The sequence below is a fragment of the Borostomias antarcticus genome (assembly GCF_949987555.1).
Source record: "Borostomias antarcticus genome assembly, chromosome: 24".
NCBI lineage: Eukaryota > Metazoa > Chordata > Actinopteri > Stomiiformes > Stomiidae > Borostomias > Borostomias antarcticus.
In genome coordinates, this window is record NC_140257.1 from 10,466,139 (window position 1) to 10,490,271 (window position 24,133).

Sequence of the window (24,133 nt, forward strand, 5' to 3'; positions counted from 1 at the left end):
ATTAAATGTTATAGACGAGACTGTCTCTGAGATTAATGTAACAGTGAAATGGGACCTGGAGAAGGTTACCATAGATCCTGGAAGCAGATTAGAGGGGATACATTCATGCTGTGGTTATGTTCTAGAGGTATGATATTATTACTGTGGCGTGGCTAATGATATTCATAACTACGGGTATCTGTCATAGCCGTATCAAAACAGGCTGCATGTGAGAAAGGCAGATATAGGCAGACTGAATTATGGAATAAAATTGCAAGAAATCCAATGCAAGAAATAATCATGTACAGTATGTGTTCTATCGACCCTTAAGAAAGACACAAAAATACCTAAAGTGCAAAGATCATGAAAACTTTATGGGAATAATTTGTAGAATTAATAACACATTCCTTCAGACATCCAGGGAAGAAACTAGGAAAAAGAGTATAGTTTAGTAGTTTAGCTAGGATTGGAAGTCTCATAAAAGTTTAAATATATGGAGATATATAGACACTGTAAACATTTATGACAGTGCGTTTTAATGTCAGTTCAGGGGGATGAGATGCTACCTCTGGTCTGAATTAGATCTTTCTTTTTTTTTAAATGAATGCTGTAAGGTTCTGAGCCAGCTGGCGATGGACACCCTTGAGGAAGCAGGTGTTTCAGATTTGAGTGGCAGGTGGTATCCACTTCCTGTGGCACAGCCAGCAGGAACTGCCTGCAATTTCACTGGATTTAAGCGTCTACGTAATGGGAATGACATTTAAAGCTACAGCAGTTGCTGTCGTGACAATTTCGGCTTTGCCGTTAGATTTGAAACTGCCACCATTGCAGGTTGCAGTGCAGAGAAAGTTATCTGCCAAAGAAGTTTAGGGAAATTCGTGTTTGCATTACTCAGCCAAAGCTTCATTATAAGACGCCCTCGAAAAACTCAAGCAGGTGGACCGTTGTTTCCATTCCCAACAGCCTCAACAAACAGGCAATTATGATGCATAGACTCATAGACTGAATGGTGCACGGTCTCCAGACTGAATATGACCATGTTCTGAGGAATCAACCCTAGCCTTGTCCTGGCAGAATGACTCCTGAACACTAGCTCCAGAAGTATTTACAAAAACACTGCATGGCTTAGAACGGCGTGTTTTAACTTGCAATCTGTGCTGCTCAGATTCACAACTCGCAGGCCTGGAATTCAGGGCTTTTCTTCTTGTCTGGGGCGGCGCTGCCTCTCTCACTGTCAGTCTATCATTATACTAGAGGAGTCACACACACACACACACACAAACACACACACACACACACACACACACACATACATGTGGGAGACAGATTGGGCCAATTTTCTACCGGACATGACAAGCCTTGACTACTTACACACCTGCGCTACTCACCAGCTCTGAGCTATATTGATCAATAGGGCAAAAAGGTGTGCGTTTGCCCCTGCGCACGTGTGTGCGTATGTGCGTAAAACCATGACATGATCATTCTGACAGGAGAGGATCTAGGTTGTGGGGGTCAGGGAGGTGACAGGACAACGTGTTACCTCCTGGACAGGTAATCCACTGTCCAGGTCACCACCTCTGGATGTCAAGCACTTCTCCAGAGCTGCCAGGCATTTGTGAGAGCCTTTTGTTCCTCAATTCCATACATTATCTAAATAGGGAGGAACCGGGAGACAGGGTGTCATCGCATTTGTCATTTAAATTCACTGGAGTTGAACCAAATGTTGCCAGGAGACTACATTAAGGACTTCCATGGGTTTATGGACCCAAATGTTTACTGTAGGCCTCTCCTAAAACTGTACCCCCCCCACCTCAAAGATTAATGTTACCGCCATCTGTGTCTACCACCCACCCGATGGGCTTTTGGCAAGCCACTGAACAAGACAACACTTACAGTGCAATGATGTGTAAGGCTATTACAGAACAGAGAGAATAATGATAAAATACAGTTGCAAGTCATGAACTATTCACCTGCCTTGGGGCTGTTCACAAAAAAAGACTTCCTGTTGTTTTCTTTGACACACACACAGGTTAAAAACTGCTCGTGGCCTTATATATAAGCCACCCTTTGTCTTAGCCGTCGGCTATGAGTCTGGAGGCTACACGGAGATGCCAGATAAAAGCTAGTTTAAACTGTGTTACTCAGGACCGCATAGCTTTCCTTATTGGGGACAACAAGGCACCAATTAATTGTCTCATTACATATAAATAGCCTTCACTAAATCTGTGGCTTAGTGGGAATCATTAATACTCGTTTATTCAATATTGGAAGTCTGGAAATTACTAAATTGCCAAATGCAATAGTGTCCTCCCATATAGAGGATGAATGGTATTTTACACTTGCTAAATACCTGGTTGGCAGCTTACTCTGACTCAGTTCAAACTCCTCTGTTTGTGCAGGTAGTTTCCAGTCGCCTGACTTCTGAGGTGTACCATGCAGGTACACGTCCTGAGAGACTGAGTGACATGCCCTGCTTTTAAGAGGGAAGCCTGGGAGATGGACCATGGTGCTAATCTGTCTTGACACCGCCATGGTGGTGGATGCGCTATTCACTGAGGCAAAGTAAACAGAGCAGGCAGGCCGGGAGATGCTGCTTAGTGACATCCTCCTTTGTTCCTCCAGGAACCTCTGGTGATAGTTGTTGTTAAAGTTTTGCATTCACCATAGGAATAAAGCTGTGAGAGAAGAAAGACAAACACACTCATATACTGAGAACTCACCATTTGTTCCACAAGTGATTTGGAGAGGATACCTTATCTAAGTGGCATGCAGTTTATCAGTTGCCACTATTAAATATAATTTAAGCAAAAAATTATATGTACACAAATGGCAATAACAGACAAGATTTCTTAGTTAATTTGTGTAGTATCTTGGAGTATCTGAAGGAAAGGCTTCCATTAAACACAAAATGTAACATAAAAATATATAAGAAACATACAATTCACATACATGAGTTAATATTTGTCTTATGTCTTTACTTAGTGAACAAAAAAGGTTCTTTTGTGGTAAATGTTGTGAAGACAGCAGTCAACACCCACATTGGCTATACAATTCTTATGTTTTTCGTATGGGTGGATTGAACTCGTATCTTTGATTTTCAAAACCTGTAGGACTACAACAAATCTCGCAGCTCATCTCGCACGTTTTTCCATCACAGGCTGAAACAGGTTGTGGATCTTGAATTTCATAGTTTAGATCAAACTGGTGAAGCATTCTGATATGGCTTAAGAGCTCTACCTTAAAAACCCCTGTGCCAAAGCACTCTGTGGTCTCTCAGACAGAAAACACTTGGGCGTCAGTGAACCTGGAAGAATAATTTACCCCACGGCCTTTCATGGTTCACAAATCAAGACATTATTTTTGAGAGAGTGTAGCCTAACCCATTGAGTCAATGCTTCTTCAAAAATATCCTTCCTCCACATTCTTTACCTTTAACCTCTTCGCTCTCTCCCTCAAAGATGTCCTCCATACACATCATTACTGTCAGGCAGTGATTACAGGAATCCCTGCCAACATGACGGGGCATGCATGCTTACATTGCTGAGGGCTTTACACCACGACATCAGCAGATACAGGTGCCTTCACGGCCCTGCCACAGAGCTAGCAGATTCTAATCATTTCTTTACCACATGCTTGGACAGTAATGTATTCAATCTTGAATGGCACAGCGTTTCAATGAGCAGAAATATTGGAGTCAATGTAATGTAGCCTTTTCACTCTATTCCTAAATTAGTGCCTTTGTAAAGAGCGACCCAGACATAAGAACAGGAACATCTAACTAAAGGCAGGAATTTCTGTCTGTCTGTCCTTTGTCTGTAGGTCTATATTCCGATTTCGAGAACCAGGTACTGCAAATTCGTCGGGTGTGTGCTCAGGACTCAAGGAATGTAACGTCGACTGTGAAGTTGTTTGGGCGGGCGGCTCTTGAGAAAGCTAATCGGGTCGTTCGGACGGGAACTATAGGACCCAAGGAAGTGTGGCCGGAGGGCACCGAGCCGAGTTATATCAGCAAGCAACGAGGGTGGACATTATAGATAATATAGATATAGATATAGATTTATAGATAAATAAACAGGATCATGGGGAAGAAAGAGAAAATGCTGGCACTGCACTAGAATACCTATTCTTGCATCAACACAGTGTGGCTGTCTGATTTTGACGTAATAAAACGCAATCGCATGCTACCATGGGTTTGCTGAAGTTAAAGACACTCGGGAATTTCCAATTCCTCTCCCTGAACCTTAGAAGCGCAAGCCACAATGGATGAATTCTAAGTGCCTTTCTGAGCAAGGGTGGTTACTGGATCTCTAACTTGTCCTGACAATTCGACAGGTTGGGTACCTATCAACAGGAACACCTCAGAGCAGCGTCACGTCTGCTCCCTGCACCTGCCACAGGCAAGTGCCTCTGCCTTACAAAGGCATAACTTAATGCCGGAGCAGGTCCCAGCCTGCATCCTCCCAACCTTTCTCTTGTCCTCCCCCCCTCCCATCCATCCTCTCACTCCACCCCGGCCTGTTGTTTTCAATGTCCCATTGTCAGCCAGCTATCGGAGAGAAAGAGAGACCACTTGACCTTCTTTGGGCGTTTTCATTGAAATAACTTTCGTGGGGAGAGATTGCCCTTGAGGAGATGTTTAGATTGCTTCCAGGACTTATTGGCGGCAGTGGGAGTCAGAGACATTCTCCACCCGGCTAGCGCTGGGAATGAGGTACAGAGCAGATAATGCCTTTTACAGCCACCACACAATGTGGTCGGTCTATTTGAAAACCCAATTGATTTTACTAATTGGTTCTTTATGAGTCATGATTAGGTGGAGGTACTGGAGCTGTCATCTGGAAGCCCCTCTCAAAGACAGAGCTATTTCCCAGTATTAACAACCCTCAATAGAAGTGACAAAAGAGAGTCAGATTATTCCAGCGCAGCATTAATGGCTGTGTTTTCGGGCCACTGTCGCTTGGAAACAGAGGTCCAAGCAGAACCCCTTCCGGCTCACGAAAGCCCCATGGTACGTGTCCAAACCGATATTATTTTGCATTCCTAGTCCTTTATCTCCATCTTCCTCTCCATCTGCTGCCAATTACATCATCACAATTCTCCAGTTCCTGTGATTTCCTCCCTTCCATGGCTGAGTACCCAGCATCACAAGCAAACACATCTATTGAGGCATGAATTGACGAGTTACACGTACTGCATAAATGCAGCAACGTCTGAATGAGCAAACCAAAAAAAAGAATCAGTTATTTCTGCCTGGAAGCTATGAGCCTAAGGCAAAGGGAGCGTTACTTTGCTTTAAGAGGAAGATGCTGAAATGAAAGCCAGATCTATACCAGTGTTGGATGATATATACCCTCTCAGATGACAAATGCTTTCATACTTGTCCTGTCTGGTAACTTGGGATGACTGTCAGACTCTGACAACGATATAGGGTGTATATGGCCTCATTTCCACTTCACAGCATCAGCATTCTGTGTGTGTCCCCGTTCTCACTGGGAGTGCAGCATTGTCCGCTTGTTGCGCCGTGTGTACTCTGAATCAATCATGAATGAACACGTTGGAAAAACAGTGAAAGTCATTAAAGTGGCAAAAAAGACAACAAACCAACAAAAAAAAAGGCACCCTCTGGCTGTTCTTTTCCACTACACTCGCTGACTCTCCGTTCTGTCTTCCCTGAGATTAGCCGTGCTCCCCCACGCCGCCTAGCTCTGGGAGGAGACGGCGGAGAGAGAGGGAGGGAGGAGAGGGCAGCTACACCTGCGGCTGCAGAACAAGTGTATCAGTGTCTGGGTCCCGTGTCCCGGCTTGTCGGGTCCTCTCGTCTGGAATGCGCCGATGAGACAATCAGGTGCAGGGAGGCGCGTGTCAGCTTGCTGCGGGGAGCGATAACCTGCTGCTAGTCGCCGGGATCCGAGAGGCCCCGCCCCCTCCGCCCTATCTACCCCCCCAATCAACACTTCTACGCGAACCCTGGAACATGTTTACGCAGAACCACTGGAGGTGACCAGGACGGAATTGATTTCCCAACATTCCCTTTAACCGGTCCAGTGTATGAAGAATTCGGGAGTCATATCTGGCCTTCCTTGTACAGTATGACTCACGCTGTCATTGAGAACCGGGTGGGGCAGTCTAGGAGATTTTGCTTAGCCTGGGGGAATGAAAAGGAATCTCTGTCAAGTGAAAGGTCAAGTAATGTAGCAGCTTGACAGGAAACAACCTCAACATACACAATCAAAATTCTTTAGAACTGATTTTGATGTTTAAGATTACCTGAAAAAGATCTATGCTACTGTTAGCTAGCTAAATCTTATGAAACTACTGAAACATCTGAACGTTTTAATCATGATTTTCATGAAACTAAACGTCTTATAGACTATTGTTGTGATTACTTTTTTCATGGCAATGACCTCCCCATCATGTGAACTTAGTTTTCATTTGGTGATTCCTAGGCCCCATGGTTAAAGCACTTATGTATTGGGTCACGACGTGGTTAAGTGGGTTTTTCGCAATGCCAAAACATCTAATTTCTTGAGAGCACGACATGACCTCTCACCCCTTGTGAGTTTAGATTGATGGCCTATGAACAACCAGCTCGGTGTTATCTTGAGACATTTCTAAAACTCATGTTGCATTAATGCCACTATTATTTACCACTGAAACCCGAGCGTGACTCTGAGGAGAAATGGCCCTCCTCAAATGTTCGTTTTTCCAGAATGTGTGTGTTTTTGTTGTCTAAGTTTTCCTTGGTGGCACTGAACAAAGCGTTCTACTGTGGAGTCGTTTCTGCGATCGCAGACACAGTGTCTGTACAGGGAGTTCCTGTCCCTGGCCCAAAACCCACAGACCCACAGCAAAGAAGGACAAGGTCAGACCTCGCCTCTGCTTTCTCAGACAACCCAGAGGAGATTTACCTCACTCCCAAACCGTGTTCACTTCTTCACTTCAATTCTGTTTCAGAAGAGTTTACTTGTACAATGAAAACCTGAACTTTTTCAATCAAAATGAACCTCTAAAAATCTCTTGGACTACTGCTTCATCAAATTGATCTTTAGTCACCAAATACACACATGTCTCTATGAGTTACAGGTGAGTTGTGTTCTGCCCTGCATTTCTCTGCTCTGCTTGCATTACATTTCTTATATTCCTTACCTCTCCTATTCATCCCTTTAACTCTTTGCTCCCATAACCAGAGCTCCAAAGACCACTATCGCTTGTTAGAGTTCCAGACTGTTGTATGTGATAAGGGAAGCTCAGCAGTTGTGTGAGATGAAAAGCAAAGCGCTCACCAATGAAAACACCCTGGACTCTTATCAGATGGTCATTAGGACTTTGAAGATCTTCCCTCACCACCAGACTGCTGCCTTTGAAACAGCTTTCACTGTCACTTTAACAACTTCTGCATAATGTTGTTCAGCACCCCTGAATTGGAGAGATCATCTATTCTATCCCTTTTTATATCAACTGTATGACACACCAGTGTAGTCTTTGTAGAATTCCAGTTCAAATGTGCGTTCCGTTGAATTAGTTGGCGTACTAATACTTTAACATAGAGTGTGAGACCCTAGATATCTTGAAGGGACTATGACACTGCAAATTGTTGAGTGCAGAGTTCATCTACTGTATGAATGGAAAATTAAAGATACTGTACAGTAGGTATCTTATGTAGATTTAAAATAGGATGTGGCTCAGCAACGTCCATACATGAGAAAGGCTTCACTGGCACTCTTTCCTCTTTGCATTCCTATTGCTGAGGGGTAACACAACTCTGCAGTCCAACAGCCTCCAGAGCCCCCCCAGATGACATCACTCCAGATTACAGGGTCCATGCAGCAGTATCTCAGGGCCTGGCTCTCACAAGGCCCAGTGACCTAGGCGGAATGATGTGGAATCTGACCTTTGACCTAAACGCCGAATCTCTGACGTCACAAGTCGTTTGAAGCCAAGAGAAATATGAGGTCCTCTCATCCACTGTACAACGAGATCTCTGACAGATTGTATGTAACAAAGGCGTAAATCCCTGACATTCTTTGATTTGGAAGTAATTTGAGATAGTTTCAAGGCAGCAGTACACTTTTCAAACATTTTGCAAGCTATGCATGTGTGTGACTTGAGATTTTAATGAGGGAAGATGACTCTCTTTATTAAAACGTTTTAATAAAAATAATCAGATTCCCTCATTAAACAGATCATTAGAAATCTTCAACTGTATTTATTGAAACGTTATCTACAGATGCATTCAAAATTAGTTTTTGTGGAGAAGTTATTAAAGGATTGGCACACGATTACTAGGGGAGCAGATCAGTTATCAGACAATATTTGGACCTTTTTCAGGGACTCATACGTAACAGGAGTTCGCGACGTTCCTGATTCCATTTCTACTTACTACGTTCAATTGTTTTTCTTTAGACTGAGTTTACATGTCTTGCATGCATTATGAATAGGCCCACATTTAACCCATGTCCTCATTAAAAGGCTACATATATTAATCACAATGTATCCAATCAAATTGGGAATCGCAATACATCGAAAATCATGACCGTAAGCATCCGTGGTTGACAATGATAGCATTGTGACGCCAAGTAACGGTATCGTTTTCATTTGTGAGGTCCATGGCGATTTCCACTCCTATAACGATTACAATACGATAGACATCTAGCGGTGACTCCATAGTATTAATCACAGACATGCAGGCGATCCCCAATGAGAAACTCCCTTGTCTGCACCACATCCTAGTGAGTAAGCCCAGCTCCAGACAGGCTCTCTGCTCTGGGCCCAGCCTGCTGCTCTCCACTCCTACGCTCCGCATGTGAGACCGGCCAGCAGAGCCACAGCGCTGGGCAGTAATTACCTCACCCTCACACACAACAAGGGGATGCCTTTGAGTAAACACTGTCCAGATTCTGGCCGCTCGGTCGCTTCAAAGCCGACGCATGCTGATAACAAAGCAGGCCCCCCCCAATTAACCCCCCTCCCCCCCCCCGCCCCCTCCACTCCCACATGTGGAGAGAGTGGCTGGGACACACGAGGGGGGCGGGGGGGGGTGGTTTGCAGTGCAAGGAGAGAGGAGGTGTGAAGTGCCTTTTGACAGCACAGCACCTGCTGCTTCTTCACCGCCAGTCTGCCAGCCAGCCCTGGCCATTTGTCTTGTGGCTGACCAGATAGCCGGTGGGGGGTTCTGAAGGGAAGAGGTGGACGTGGGAGAAGGCGGGGGTCAGATGAAGGAGCTGTGGGGGTAGGCGGTTGGAGGTTGGGAGAGAGAGAGAGAGAGGAGGGGAGAGGGTGGGGGGGGCTTGTGTGCCCTCCTGTGTGTTCGGACACTCCCTTCTGTCATACCAGTGGAACATTCCAGTTGTCTGTGGCAAGTAGCGCTGCTGTTGTGGTGATGATGACGTGTCTGCGCTCTGCAGGCAGCCGTGTCTCTCCGGGGTCTGCGCTCCCCCTCTGACTGGCACAGTGGAAGAAATCACATGTCTCGTTGACCCCCAATGACATCCGCAGTGATCTTATTAAAACTGGTCACGGTCGCTTCAATTAGAATGTCCCAAATGAGTGTTAATCTGAATGTCATTACCATTATCTCCTAACCCAGTCCAAATGGTACTACTCCGTTGCCTTTAAAGTCGGAGCTTATCCCACATCAATCAGTGTCCTCTCAATCCTCTTATCAGCAGTCGGTTTCTCTGCAGCCTGCACACAGCTGGAGCGGGTCTCCTGTGATCAGTCCAGAGGAATGAGAGCATTGCGGCACGGCAGAGCAGGGCAGGGCAGGCCATCTCCCATGATCCTCAAAAGGCTGCGGTGAAGAGCGAGGAATGCAGCAACGACGGAGAGATATTTACGACGGGGATGGCGGCCACGAGCCGAGGAGGCAAACGACGCGCTCTCGGCGGAGATGGCCGTGACACACTGCTTCATGAGAGCTTTAGTAATTGCGACACCGTTACCCCGCAGAGCCGAAATGTTCACCCCCTTCGGTTTGTTATCGCAGAAATCTCTGAAGTGCTGAAGTGTTTCCACTTTTCGTGGGAAGCCGGATGGTGGCAATTACAGTCAAACCCCAAACTCTCCACATAGAAAAACATTACATCTAATTGTCACAGAAGAGGCATTTGTCTTGTTTGTCTTGTTTGTCTTTTGTCTCATGAAAGTAATATATTTCTATGTCAGTCTGTTTTTGTAGTTCAATTATGCAGACATAATTAAACCGTTTTGCCAGTTCAATTGTGAGTAAAACATGTTTTTATTGAAACACATTTGCTTAATACAGTATCATTAACACAAACAATTAGCAGGGATGAGTGTCTCTTGGAACAAGAAAGAACACATTGTAGTACAACACATGCGTGTGTGAAAATATGTAGACTGTGAGTTAAATCATGTTATCATTGAACCATTACCTACATGGAATTCCAAGTACAAAAAACTTTAATGACAAGTGACGACAATAGACAGCAATTGACTGTGATTCCCATGAGGGCATGAGCTCCTCCAAAGCACGGCGGGAGTCACCAAGCCTAGCAGAGCGGCGCAGCTCCGGAGGTCTGTCCTGTCGGGGCTTGTCTGCTCAGCACAATGCCAAGACTCTGCATAATGTGGCCGCGAGCTAGTTTATTCAAGAACCTTTTGTTTGCTCGCCGTACTCACCTTTTCCCTGCACTGCGGATGATCAGATAACCGCTGAGCAGCTGGGAGAAATCCAAAGCGTCCCCAGAAAGACCCGGACCTCAGGACTCATCTCTGACAGGCCCCTGGAGGCCCCCGTAGAGCCAGGTCGCCCCGGGACAGCAGCGTCTGGGTGGACGATTTGACGGCGACATCCAGCTCAGAGTAAATGATTTGGCGTGAAACTAGACCGCTCTTCAGTATGGAGCCATGGACAAAATCCATGTCGGGAGTTTGATTCAAAGAGTTGTTTTTATCATTGCCCAACACCTCAGTGTGAAATTTAAGGCTGATGGCATCTTATACCGTCCTCAGGTCACATTTTCTGCTAGTCTACAGGGCCCCAGCAGTCCCAGCAGTGTTCGGTTTCACTATTTACCCATTAAGTTAAGAGAAGTCATGCTGCAGTATGGGTGTCCCTGAAACTGCTGCTCTTTGATGTCAGTGCCTAGGACCTGGCAGACACCATGCTCCTAGGGGACCATCACAGGGGTTTGATCCTGGTACTTCTCTTGGGGAGCAAACATTCTCCTGCCAAGTCTCCTGGCCATGCAGGCATTGAATCATTATTTTAATCTCCATTCCAGCTATCATCAATGGTTTCCCCACCCAGATGTTGCGCTCAGAAGCTCCAGGATTTTTTTTCCTTTGCTTCCAATATCCCCCACTGGTAATGACAGATTATGGGTGGCATTAGCACGCACCGGAGCTGACGCACATTACCCCTGCATTTTGCTTTTTGTGCTTTCACTGAGGAGCACCACTTACCCAAGGCTAGTGGCCAGACTCTCCCCAGCTCTGATTCATCATAATTAGGTCACTGGCTGGGTCTGTCGGCCTCCCTGGGGAGACTCTCAAACACTCACATATGCTACCTACCTTCCGACCTACCACGGCCCTGTCCCTGCCCTGGTTCCCATCAGGTCCCTGGCAGAGCACTAAGATAAAACAGCGCTCAAAATTAATATTGATAACGGATCAAAGATGTGTGCCAATCACATTTTCTGAGGAGTATACCGAAAGTGAGGCTAACGCCTGACAGTTTGTTTTCCATGCTCCACTTGGATATGAACGGATGCGTCTGTAGCTGCCAACATCTGGTGTATGTCTCATTTGAGATCTGGATTGGTATAAAGTACAAGCTGCTTCACTAGCCACATGAGAACAAGTAATTAGGGACAGCATGTATTAAACAGCCATGTCTCCTTTCAAACTGTACAGATACACTACATAGGCTTACAATTTACCTTGAAACAGTCTAAAGTACAATTTCCTCTGTGTCCTATAATGCTCTCGGGCCCTTTTAGACAAGTGAATATTTAGAGAGGGGCCGGCATTGGTCCTCTGCAGAACAGCATGTAATTCAGATGATATTCATTCTAATTGGTTAAGTGGCATGCAATTCAGGTAGTCACTGTCGCATGATGGACGAGATCTCTTTAGTTAGGGTTGAGAAGTCATTGATGTCTAGCAGAATCCCTGCAAAGCATTAAATTAGACTAAGAAAGAAAGGTTAGAAGGAGGTCAGGGGAGCCATGAACATGGACAATAACATTAGCTGTGCTCCAGTGCATTTGCACAGGTAAAATTGTCCCTGAACTCAGCAAAAGGCTTGAAGGCTTGACTAAATCATGGAACAGCCTACAGTACGCAAAACCCTGTAAGGTGTATAGGCCCACAATCCTAATGCTGAAGTAATGATCGATTATCTGAACAAGACACGTTAAACAGTCAATGATCAATAGGCTAATAATGAGGTCACAAAGTAATAATGAGGTCACCAACGTCAATAGATAAGGGAATCCCTCACACACCGATTAACCTTTCCAGACCATTGTACCAATAATCAATCATACAAATACATTGAGGAGCAAGTGTTGCGTGCAAGGGCATGTTTCACTTTCTCAAATAATCTACGGTCACAAAGGGCCATGTTGTTTACAGACAGAGATGGTCCCTCACTGCTGCAGTCACAAGGTTCTCTGGGTTGCACATTGAGGGGAAAATACAATCAAGCAAGTATGATCACAGGATCTTTTGACAGCTGACCTCTGCTCGACAAGACAGCAACCAGAAAATACCAGACTATTGATCAAGGAAACACAGCTTTGCTTGTTGGGCAGTTCAGCAACTTACAGTACAATGTTATGTTGACCAAACTGTCCCTGACCCTGCTATAAGGACAACTCCTCCCCTGCAAAAATGGGGACTGAATCTTAACAATAAGCAAGTCTAAAGTAATTTATTTGTTTCTCATCTTAAAGACAAAACAGCAAAAAATAATAATATAATAATTTTTTCATAATACAAGACAGTTGTGTCCTCACGTAGCCTGACACACAATATTAGCCTACTTAAAGCGTCTTCACCTACTTCGAAGGACTACATTTACAAAGATCCCAGGGTAAATCATCAACTCATTTTGCCATGAGGTTAACTGAAATGAAGTCATATATCAGCCACAGCTGAAAAGGACATCGGCAATACAAGAAAACGGTCATTTCAGGAGACAGTGGAAATGAAAGAGTATTCTCTTTAACAAGATGCGGGGAGCTCTATAAACAGGCCTGCTTCCCTCCAGGCAGGAGAAGGAGCAGAGAATTATACAATCAGCTCCATTCTGCAGAGCCAGCGCTGGAAAGGGCCCGGTGGATCACGCTCTGACTGGGACAATAAGCCCTCAGAGGAAACTCTTAACTATATTTGTTCCACTTGACGGTCATAAAGGAATCATACTCCCCGTTCACCATTAAGTCAGGAGGTTTACAAATCTGCCCTCTTTTACATCTGGCTGTCAGCGCTCTGTGCTATGGCTGTTAATTGTGTGTTTAGTCAAAGATCCATTCATACATGTCATATAGTCTACTGTAGGCTATACTATTAATGGGACAATGTGGGGACTATAGCATAAGTCTAAGAAAACTTATAGAACAAACAAATCAGATTGGTGTGGGTAGTGGCTAAGCGAATTCACCATATGAATACCAGTTCAATCTACTTATATGATAACACATTAAAATACATCTAACCTACAGCAGGTTATTAATTAACTCATCTTTAGGCTATGTATTGTATATCAGGACAGATATCTTAAGCCTGGGAAACATTTTGAGAATAGATACTGCTAAGCTTTTCAGGTTGGTTAATTACAGTATACACAGGACTACTGGTTGCCGCCCCCTACAAATATTTCATTTCACACATTATATAATAGCCATATGCTGCAAACAAATGAGCCACTACTTCGTCTCTGCCTTCTTCTCCTCCTACTACCACCACAACTGCTAAATCAAATATTTAGTGCATGTCCTGTCCCTATCTGAGATCTGTCAGGCTGTTCATCCTCATTTTTAAAGAGGAACTTCCCTAGGAAATGAGACTGAGCACGTTTCCACATTCTCATCTAGTGACACGGTGACATGGCGTGGGGCAATCCAATGAAACCTGATGTGTCTCATGTGAATTGATATCACCAAGAGTGACATTTGGACTGCCACTTTTTTCTTATTACATGGCAGAGAACATACACAGCTTAAGGTGCCACCCATCGTATGCTTGTAATGATGCACCATTAATCATATGCCCCAGTTTGACTCTGCTGTAGAATTCCTGTGGTCTGTGTCAGTGAGCTGCACCTGCTTCTCTCTCACACTGCGCACCGAGAGCCTGGAGCCACCTGGTCCAATCAGAGGAGGCGTGGAGAGCACCTGGAATACTTTGATGGTGACTCACACACGGAGGAGCATCTACCTACAGGGGAGCTCGGCTCCTCTCAGCCTGGGAAACCGGCGTCTATTTGTCAAATCACATCTTCCAGGTCAGTAGCTTTGGTACATTAGGTCAAAGCCTAGAACTCACTTGCTTGTTAGAGTGTTTAGTTTCCACTGTTTCTTCTCAATAATGGGCTTTTTGTATTCTTTTCACATAAGTAGACAGCACACTGTAAAAACACAACAAAATGTAGCCTGGGGAAGTCAATTTAATCCTTGGTGGCATAGATCCCAGAATTCATGGAGGTTGTCAAAGCAATGCGAATCTAGGGGTAAAAACATTTTAGAGCCCAACTACTGTGAATGAACAGGTCAGCAGACCTCACTTTACCTCAGTTAGCAAGCAATCTGATTCATGTTCTCATGAGAAATGGATGCAGAGGCAAGAGATTTTGTCTACATTTTGTCACTTTTCTTTTCAAGGATAACAATAGCTGTACACAGGAAAAATAGAATGTGTTTGCATTTAAATTTAACTCTCTCAGGCACATAAAGGGCCACGGGTCCTCAAAAGACTATAGCAGGTAAGTGCAGATCAATATAACTGGCATGTGTTAAATTTCAAGTTTGTTTGATGTCTGGACAGGTTCACAGGGAACAGGTTCAGCCTTGAGTCTGAGTTGAGTCACCTCTCTCACCTCCATGGCATGGAACAATCATGGCTTGATGCAGATTTTTGCCTTGTACATTTCACTGAAGCAATCATGTTCTTTGGATGTTACTCAATCAATAAAATGAAGACCCAGCGAATGTGAACATCATTTGTGCAACTAGAATATTGTATGGCGCCAAATGGAAATAAACTCAACCATTATTAAACTTTTATTTTTTATAAAAGTTTTTACATTTTTATTTTAAAAAGTATCTTAAGATATCAAAAGCATTTATTCAATCACAGTTCGCACTGTCAATATACAATCATCTCAGTCACACTTACATTCAAATATATAAAAATATAAATGCAAACAATTGTTTAAAAAAGACATAGATGCCAGGCAAAAATTGAGGCATTTGAAAACGTATTGCTAAATTGAGTGCTGGCAAATAGTTACTGTGTCACGATTGTGCAAATTTGGAGAAACTTTCACCCTCAACATAAGTCTTTGCACTTGTTCTCCGAGTAACGATGGCTTCAAATATTCCACTGGCTGTGCACTGCTTGTGTAGTTTGTTGTAATACATCATTTGGAATAACAAACTGTGGTTCATTCATAAAAGAAAGCACAATCTCCGAGAGAGATATTACAGAAGGCACATTACAAATCTCTAGACATGGCCGAGCGCATGAATACAGACAGGTGGGTATATGACAAGGCAAAGTTCAACACTGTCAAGGATGAAATGGCGAAAATACTGAAATGAAAGGCACGTGACAGAGCTGATTTTCTTTTTACACTGAAATGAAATGGATCGTTATTCAAGGGAAAGTCTGCATATTTGGAAGATAGCCTCGATGCTGTCCCCTGACAGTTCTTGAAGGCTGGGGAGTAACAGAGGTTCCTGGTGGTATCCCAGCTCAATGTGCTACACAACAACCAGATTCCTCATGCTTGTGCAGAAGAGACATTCTGGAGAAGGTTTTGGAGCAGTTCTTGCATTGGTATTTTTTCACATCCGAATGGGTCTGTAGGTGAGCTCTGAGGTTAGACCGGTCTGCAAAAGCCCTATTGCAGTGTGGGCAGGAAAATGGCTTCTCTCCTGTAGGATGAGAGAAAAGAAATGTGTCAACAATCACAAACATAGGCCTACAGATACCTACAGTAACATGCCACTCCCAGCTCAGCTAATGATGGGACACTTGAACATGGAATTATTGTGTCCTGCAAAGGTTTAGAAATGTGAGAAAACCTGAATCATGTCAAGGACAAGCTATTGCTATCAATACATACAATGGACATCAGTCCTAGGTATTGTAAAAGATATCCATGTTCCAAGTCAATGGAAGAGGGGTGGGAACCGATCCCTGAACTTTGTTTTGACAGGTGTATGGGGAATGGCAGAATTGTATATGTGGAGGTATACTTAAGTAAGAGTCCCCACAACAAAACTTCTAATAGTTGACTTCCAGAGGCCATTCATCTGTTAGCCTATAATTTTGCATAGGCTACAACATCATCTCGTTAACTAAAAAATAGGACACTCAGACATCTTCAGTGTTTCTACCTCTAAAGAAATTCTCTTTTTAGATACTCACCGGTATGTGTTCTGATGTGTCCTTGAAGTAACCATGGTCTGGAGAAGGCTTTGCCGCATATTTTACAGACGCACGGCAAAGTATGAGTTCTGATATGCATTTTAAGAGCTCCAAGACTAACGTACTCCTTTTCGCAGTATTTACAACTGAATGATTTCCTCGTTTGGGCGTCGCAGTGCAGCTGTTTGTGTTTCAGCAGTCCAGAGTAAGTGGAATAGGACTTGCTACACAAACTACATTGGAATTTTTCAGCGTCCACTCCATGAGGGTCTGAGAACTTGGTGAGCACACGCTCATCTTCATCACTTCTTGGGCTTTCAGACCCGCTGTGGTCTTTGGAAGAGGTGTCGGACAGCGACGAGGGGTATCCAGAGATGGGAGAGAGGTCGCTTGGAAGTGGGGAGAGCGGCAAGTTGCTGGTAGTCCATACCGTGATCGGACTGTAAGCCACTGAGCTAAGGATCTCCGGTTGAGGGATGACAGGCAAGGGTAGAGCCTTGTAGAGATAAGGCGAAATGAACACTGAAAAGAGAGACAAAAAACGTATAAGATTCGTGATGTAAATTCACTGACAACACCAGCCAAACATGTCCTTAGTGAATAACACAGATTGATAGAGAGGCAATCACTTTGAAATATGAGATACATTACAATGAAACAAACACGTAGGCCTATGTTTACGTTGCCTCAGTTAATTTGCTAACTTGTAACAGTTCAGCACGTGTACATGTTATTCACATGGCTACTCAGGAACAAGGAACTTTGAAAACTTTACCTCCGGGGCTTTCCAGCTCACTATAATTTGGCTTCTTAGCAGAATTAATATGTTTCTTGACCAGAAACGAGCGTGGCATCTTGGAAAATCAAAGTGAAACTTTGGGTAAACTTTTAGTAAATATAACGGTCCCCTTTGGACGCTACAAAACACTGTGTGGACGAAAATCCCTTATTGCATAGTCCAAGGAAGTGTCATCGTGTAGCGCAGCGCTGTTGTAACAGTACAGTGGGCAGCAGTAGGGAGCTGTAAATACTCCCCATCAGGTGCATGGGAGGAGTCACGCAGAGTCATTTACATATCTGCGCTCCTCAATCCAATTAAAACGCGCTTTCAAGTACAGTCCCGAGTGGGCGGGGTTATTACCACCTTCTGTAGCTAGACAGGTGTTGGCTGGAAAATTGGGTCTGGTGAACTATGGTGCATGGGCTTGCAGGAAGACACTCATATTGGGAGACATACCAGTACAATCACTGGAATGTGCAGGTTGTTTCTAATGAGAGTTTTATTGCATGCTGTAACAAGGAGGAGGCTGAAAATGAATAGCCTAATGATATCTGAGCAACTAATAAAAAAAGAAATCATGTTGTTGCTGTAGGGGTTACATCGCTTAATGTGAAGATTGTAAGTGAAGTGATAATAATGAACTAATTGATAGGCTATTTGATAATCCAATATCTCTTCAAACTAATAGCAGTGCAAGGCTCAAGGAGAGACGGAGACTGACTACATTATACTCTCCACATTGGCATTCTGCTGCATGGTCTGTCCAGTGACAGATTTTCTCTGATGTGAGTGTATGAAGGAAATCATGCATTTCCTTGCCAATAATCCAATAAGGTATTCCTCCTTAGAATGTAAATCTAACTATAGTTGGCTTTCAAGGTCAGTCTCAACAGCTTAATCACATTTACCTCCGCTGAGGGGAAGGAAGAGGGGAAACTTAGCACTCTACGCCCCCTTGTGTTCATTCAGCTTACAAGGAAGGGAGGGGGTTGATGTGTCCCAAAATAATTAGCCCGTGGAAGACTAAATGGGCAGCGTTAAAAGTAGGTCCCTGTTTGATTGGCTAGGTCAGCAAATATGAGAACCTCATTACAGTATGGCAGCGCTGAGTTGGGAACTGGCTCAGGCAATCTTATCTATGCAACATAATTTGCAGATGATGAATGGTTTCCCTTTGTGCGGTTATTCAATTATAAACGGTAGAATGGGTTATCTGTCCAAAACAGCTTCATATTTAATGGGTGTTGTTATATCTATGTCCCCAAAGCTATGACTTATGCAGCCTGAATTCACCCCAATACCTCCACGATTCACCACCTGTGAGCATATTGTCCAACACACGACCAACAAGGTAGGTGAGTGGTGGTGGTGGTGGTGGTGGAGGAGGAGGAGATGTTTTGTGATAATTTGATGGTAAACATTGTGCTCCAAGTGAGATTTTCTTTATAATCAATGGTGTATCTTCACTCATCCTTAGCCTATATCCGCGAGAGTGAGGTGGACCCTGAAGTAAATGGACTTATCAAATGCAACCATGGAGAAATAAGCCAGCTCCAGCTCTTCGCATTCACCATAACAACATGGGTAAGTACAGGTGCTGCTCTCAAGAGAGAGAGATGAAGTGCTTGTGCTTCAGCTTGGTCCGCAGCCTCCTAAATCTGTCAGGGCAGCCGATTGATCGCTTGATTGATATTCCTGTAAATATTGGTTTAGACAATCATTCTGAAGGTAAGCTGAAGGGAAAATAATTCATCCGTGAAAAGTAGATCTAATACATTCTATTCCTACAAGGTGGAAGCCATGGGAAGTGTTCCAGGGCTAAAATACTAGAGAAAAAGGCTTTCACGCACACAGTATGTGACCTTGTTTCTTACACAGGTTCAATACCCAGTTTGTCATACTGATGCTGTGCTTTTGGATCACATGGATGTGAATCAGGTGCTGGAATCTCTGTTGGTGTGTGTGTGTGTTGCTCACATATTGAGTGAGCTTTTTGGAGACCTATTTCTCCATGGTTGATGACTGCCTTTATATCAGTCACAGGGCCACACTTGACACATATGACATTATAATGACCACCACCACCCAGCCACCCACGTCAGAATGACTGGAATCAAATGCACTACACAAAACAATTACTGTACGCTCATGAATAGTTACTTTCCACAACGGCTTCACGAAGGGCCCTTTAAATGTTCCCTATTTTAAACAGTGTTTCTAATATTGAGAAACTGTGTTAATTATTAGGCTTCTTACATTCCTCACACGTGTGATTAAAAAAATTAATGTTACTAGTCCAGTCATAAGAACTATCAGAAGTGCTTTCCCTATTTCGTCATAGGTCTGTATTCAACTTACTTTTAGAATTAGAGGCTGCCTAATATAGCCTACCTATACCGCACCTGCACAGCTGCTCACGCAGGAAACCATATCTCAATGCAAAAAAACACAGCTGTTCGATGTATAGGCTATTGAAGATATGAACGCGAGTTTCTCTGATCTGCTGTGCTTCACACCGAGTCTTGACTGCTCACATTAGCACGGACAAGACACTTCGTCGGGGTGTTTACAAGACATATCCTCTAGAGGGGATGCGTATAGGCAAATGACAGCTGCTTTGAAAACCAGTCAGGAATTTTCATGAAGCCGGCTCTCAATTCGCTCTTGCGCTGGTGGTTTCTCAACCGCAGCTTGATTTGAGCCCCGGGTTTCATTCCCTAACGAATTCATACCGCAGTGCTCGCGAGTAATTGGCAGAAGCGCTCTTTGCGAGGACACTGTTAAGCTTGGACTCATGTGCACAATAGATGTCCTTATTCAACGGTGAAAGTAGCCTAAATGAATACAACATGTATGCACAGTGAGTAGCGTGAGTGCTCCGTAAGTAAATTAAGAACTGACTCGACTGGCATTACTTGAAACAAATCGCATATGATTTGTACCCAGTCATATTTCGCACCAGAGCTGAGCGCACGGGAGAGGTGAAACATCCCTGCCTAGAGATGTCGACGGAATGAAAACCCCAGCCCTGCTATCTGCGATGTGGAGATATGTTTTTCATGTTTAGTGCGGGATTCTTGACGGATTTTGCACATTGCTTCAGTGCACTGGATACCGTGGGCTATTTGGTGCCACAAGGATACGATATGATTTCGCAGATATTTCTAGCATCCGTTACTCACACTGAATACTCATTTCAGGAGGGATTTATGTAAGGGGCCGAGTGTCCAATACTACATCACCACCTGTTACTAAAATCAGGTAAGGTCTCAATTTGAAAACATTTCACTAGTCAGCCTCGCATTTTGGGTAGTTTACATTATGCTACTATAGGCTACAATAAATGTAATTCTAATGTAATTGGAGCCAAGCTGTGCAACACTGACCTCTAAATACGTTAACATTTACTATATTTAATTTGCTTTGAATTATAGGCTAGGCTGTGCTTTTATACACCAGAATTCAGTGTTAGCCTTACTAATTAATTAAATATAGGCTAGTAGCCATCTATCATGACTATCTGACTCTCACTTCTGTGTAGGCTATAGTTAGTGCTATCGCTAATATAGACTATAGAAGCCAGGCCAGCCATTATTTGAGCAGTGATAATTTCTTTAAAAATGTGAGGTTGCAGTGGCCAGCACACTGCCCTAGGCGCCCCCAGTGTCAGAACCCTTTTCATCTCTAGTGATATATGGCTGAAGTAGAGAAGCCACACAGCACAATCAATAGGCTACTGTTGCTGCTACTGAAATACACGTAAACTAAATATAGTTCTGATGCCACGAACCATGCTGCCAGATACCTCATTACTCAACATGGTTGAAACTGGCAATCCCAGAAACTAACACAAAACAACCTACAGCAACCTAAGCAAGGCATGATATGTCCAACTGTGGCAACACTTGCATCGCCTGCTGTTTAACACACAAGATCCAGAGCTTTGCGGCTGGGAATCATATAGCTATCCCATTGTCAGTCTCATGTCTTGCGTGAATAAATGCAAACTCTTGCGAACTCAATCACTTGAAAAGGTCAGTTTTGACAGGATGTCTAAATGGCTGCTAATGGCTTTGAGTTGGACATGAATGAATACCTAATGAAGATGAATGAATAGGATAAGCTCGAGTAGACACGATTTGTATTGAAACCTCCTCCGGTCACGTACCTACCCCTGATTTACAACGTTCTATCATTCCACCATAATCATTACCACATTAGTTGTTATCGTGCAGGATTTTGGTAGGCTTTTGGAGGCCTAGTGGTTATGGATTCATATGGAGAGAAGCCTGAGCTGAACACTGTTCAACGGTCATAGGACATGCAGGAAACTGTCTGAGAGGTCTCAAAGATGTTGACTTGTCACTTACAATTTTGTGCTTGGAGCATACACCCTTCCCCCATACATCTTATGGCATAAATCATTCGGACCGTTTGGCCAAGTGACAAGGCTTGAGTGAAATGTGACATGAAAGCTGGTGACCATGTCACCCTGACAGCAGACCAGGCAGTGCTTGTTCAACTCCCAATTGTAGGGAGTCTGCATTGGATGGCTGTTAGAGAAACTGCCACATCACATCAAGTTGCTTTTTATCATGGGTAAGAAAGAACTAATTACAGGACTGTGGTGAATTTTATGTAGCTGAAGTTCTTATACAGATAGGCTATAATATGCACAAGAACAACTGATTGAGAGCTGTTCAGATTCCATTTATGACGTTTGCAAGGCAACACAACTGATGCCAATGAGTAGCTTAGGCTAACTACTAACCTCTACAGCTATCAGTAATTACCAGCTCTACCACTGGGCCTTTTGGAAAAATGCTGACAGAATAATCTTTATTAACATTGCCCATTAGGGATATACTGTACTATCCCCAGAAGCATACTTAGTAACAGTGAATCCACATATTGGCATGAATTATGCATGTTGCTGCTATGTACTGTTAGTCTTTTAGTAAACCAATCCAAAGAGGCTATGGAGAATGTGCACTATCATTCATGTGTTATGCTACTGTACTATTTGCTTTAAGGCTGTAGCTCTACTAATGGTATTTGAGCATATTGTATATGCCAATAACTAATGTGGACACTGAGAATGGGATATGTAAGGATTTGTGGATGAACACTACTGTGTCTTCCATGTCTGCTGAGCTCTAATGAAATGAATAATATCTGTGAAAAGGCAGAAAAGGCATCACTGTAACAAAGGTGTTGGGTGGTGGTACCGTCTAGTCATTGTTGCTCCTGAAGAAAATACAGTCAATGCTACTGTATACTCAGAGGGCAAATTGGATGTCCGCATTCCAGCCTAGCCCTGCAGCTGTGCGGTGGAGTAGCCCCCCAGTTATTTATTTATTTATGTATTTATTTGTTTGTTTGTTTGTTTGTTTGTTAATCTCCATATAGTCCTATAGCATATACATAATCCACCCAGACTGGTATCTATCTTATCTTACCCCTATCTTTATACTGTACAGAAATGGTACTTATTGTGAAATTTGTAAATTTGTAACTTGTAAATACTCCATTCGAGTATTGGAGTTTATCTGTATTGAGCATAATCTTGGAGCTGGCAGCAACATTTCACAGTGCATGTACAGTACATGTGACAAAGAAATCTTGAATCTCTTGGAGGGAAGTCTACCTACTGTATATCACACCTCTTGTTTCTATGTACTTGGGCAGATTCGGTCAGCCATCCGTATGAATCGCCCCATGTTGATTGGAATTAACGGGGGAGATGCCAAGGCTTTATTTTATTTGTCATAGCGCTATAAACTTAAATCTTTGACTGCCAAATGCAAACCAGCTCTTATGGTGGGAATGATCAGGCAGGGGGAATGATTCTCATTTGGGTTCATTTTTGCACCATGACTCAAACTGGTTGAAATAGCTGAAATAGCAAGTGACAAAAGAGCAACAAACAAGGCATTGACTAAAGATGAGCTGTTTTACCTCTTCCAATGGATTTCTGTCTGGTGCTGGCAGTATTTGCTGGATGTTTTACAGTATACTGTAAGTAACCCACTCTGGACAATTTTAGGTCATGTCTGATTAATGTATATAGCCTGCTTATTCAATTCAGTAAGCACTGGTACCTTGACATCTACTGTAGCTAGCTGCTCTCGGCCTTTTGCACAACCCTGTTAGCCAATTGCTTTTCTACAGTAAGCAGTTTTTGTCTCTGTGTTCTCCCTTTGTATTTCAGGTTTTCACCAACAGTGTTTGGTCACTGTGTTTGGGTAAATATTGATATGATGTAGCTTACAGTGTACTGTGTTATTTGTTATTTTCTTGTACGTTTTTACAGTGTTTTTAAGTTATTACAGTGGGATTGTACAGTAGCTTTAGTTTGTCCTAGAACACCACTCAGCAGTCAGATTTAAGGCCTTGCATAGGTAAAACCATGCTGAGGCATGTATGATTATAACTGGCATAACAGCAATGGTGGCAGAAAGAGTGGAAGCAAGGAGCAACTCCACAGACTTCCTAAGGGATATTACTGTAGGTGTACTAAATGAGAGCACTGTAATATTTCATTCAAGCTTAATAGAATTGCATACATCCCTCTCCTTTGATCGCACATTGCATTTAACTTATTTCCCCGGACAGAAATTTGCCAACTGTCTTAAACAAATTACTTTTTGAAATTGTCATCACTATCATAGCCCTTTATTTCAGGTCTTTTAATGTTCCCCCGCCATCAATCCAATTTTTCATAAAGTAACCAAAATGTTTCAGAAAGTA

The 24,133-nt window shown here is 43.4% G+C and overlaps 1 protein-coding gene across 1 annotated transcript; it reads right to left on the reverse strand.

The window, feature by feature from the left end:
• Positions 1-15,479: 15,479 nt before the first annotated feature.
• Positions 15,480-17,508, reverse strand: snai2 (snail family zinc finger 2). The gene is made up of 3 exons (XM_084457997.1): positions 17,378-17,508; positions 16,603-17,124; positions 15,480-16,106 (listed from the first exon to the last, which is right to left on the reverse strand). The coding sequence occupies exons 1-3, from the start codon at positions 17,454-17,456 to the stop codon at positions 15,925-15,927; spliced, it is 783 nt and encodes a 260-aa protein (XP_084314123.1). The 5' UTR covers positions 17,457-17,508; the 3' UTR covers positions 15,480-15,924.
• Between the last annotated feature and the right edge of the window lie 6,625 nt (positions 17,509-24,133).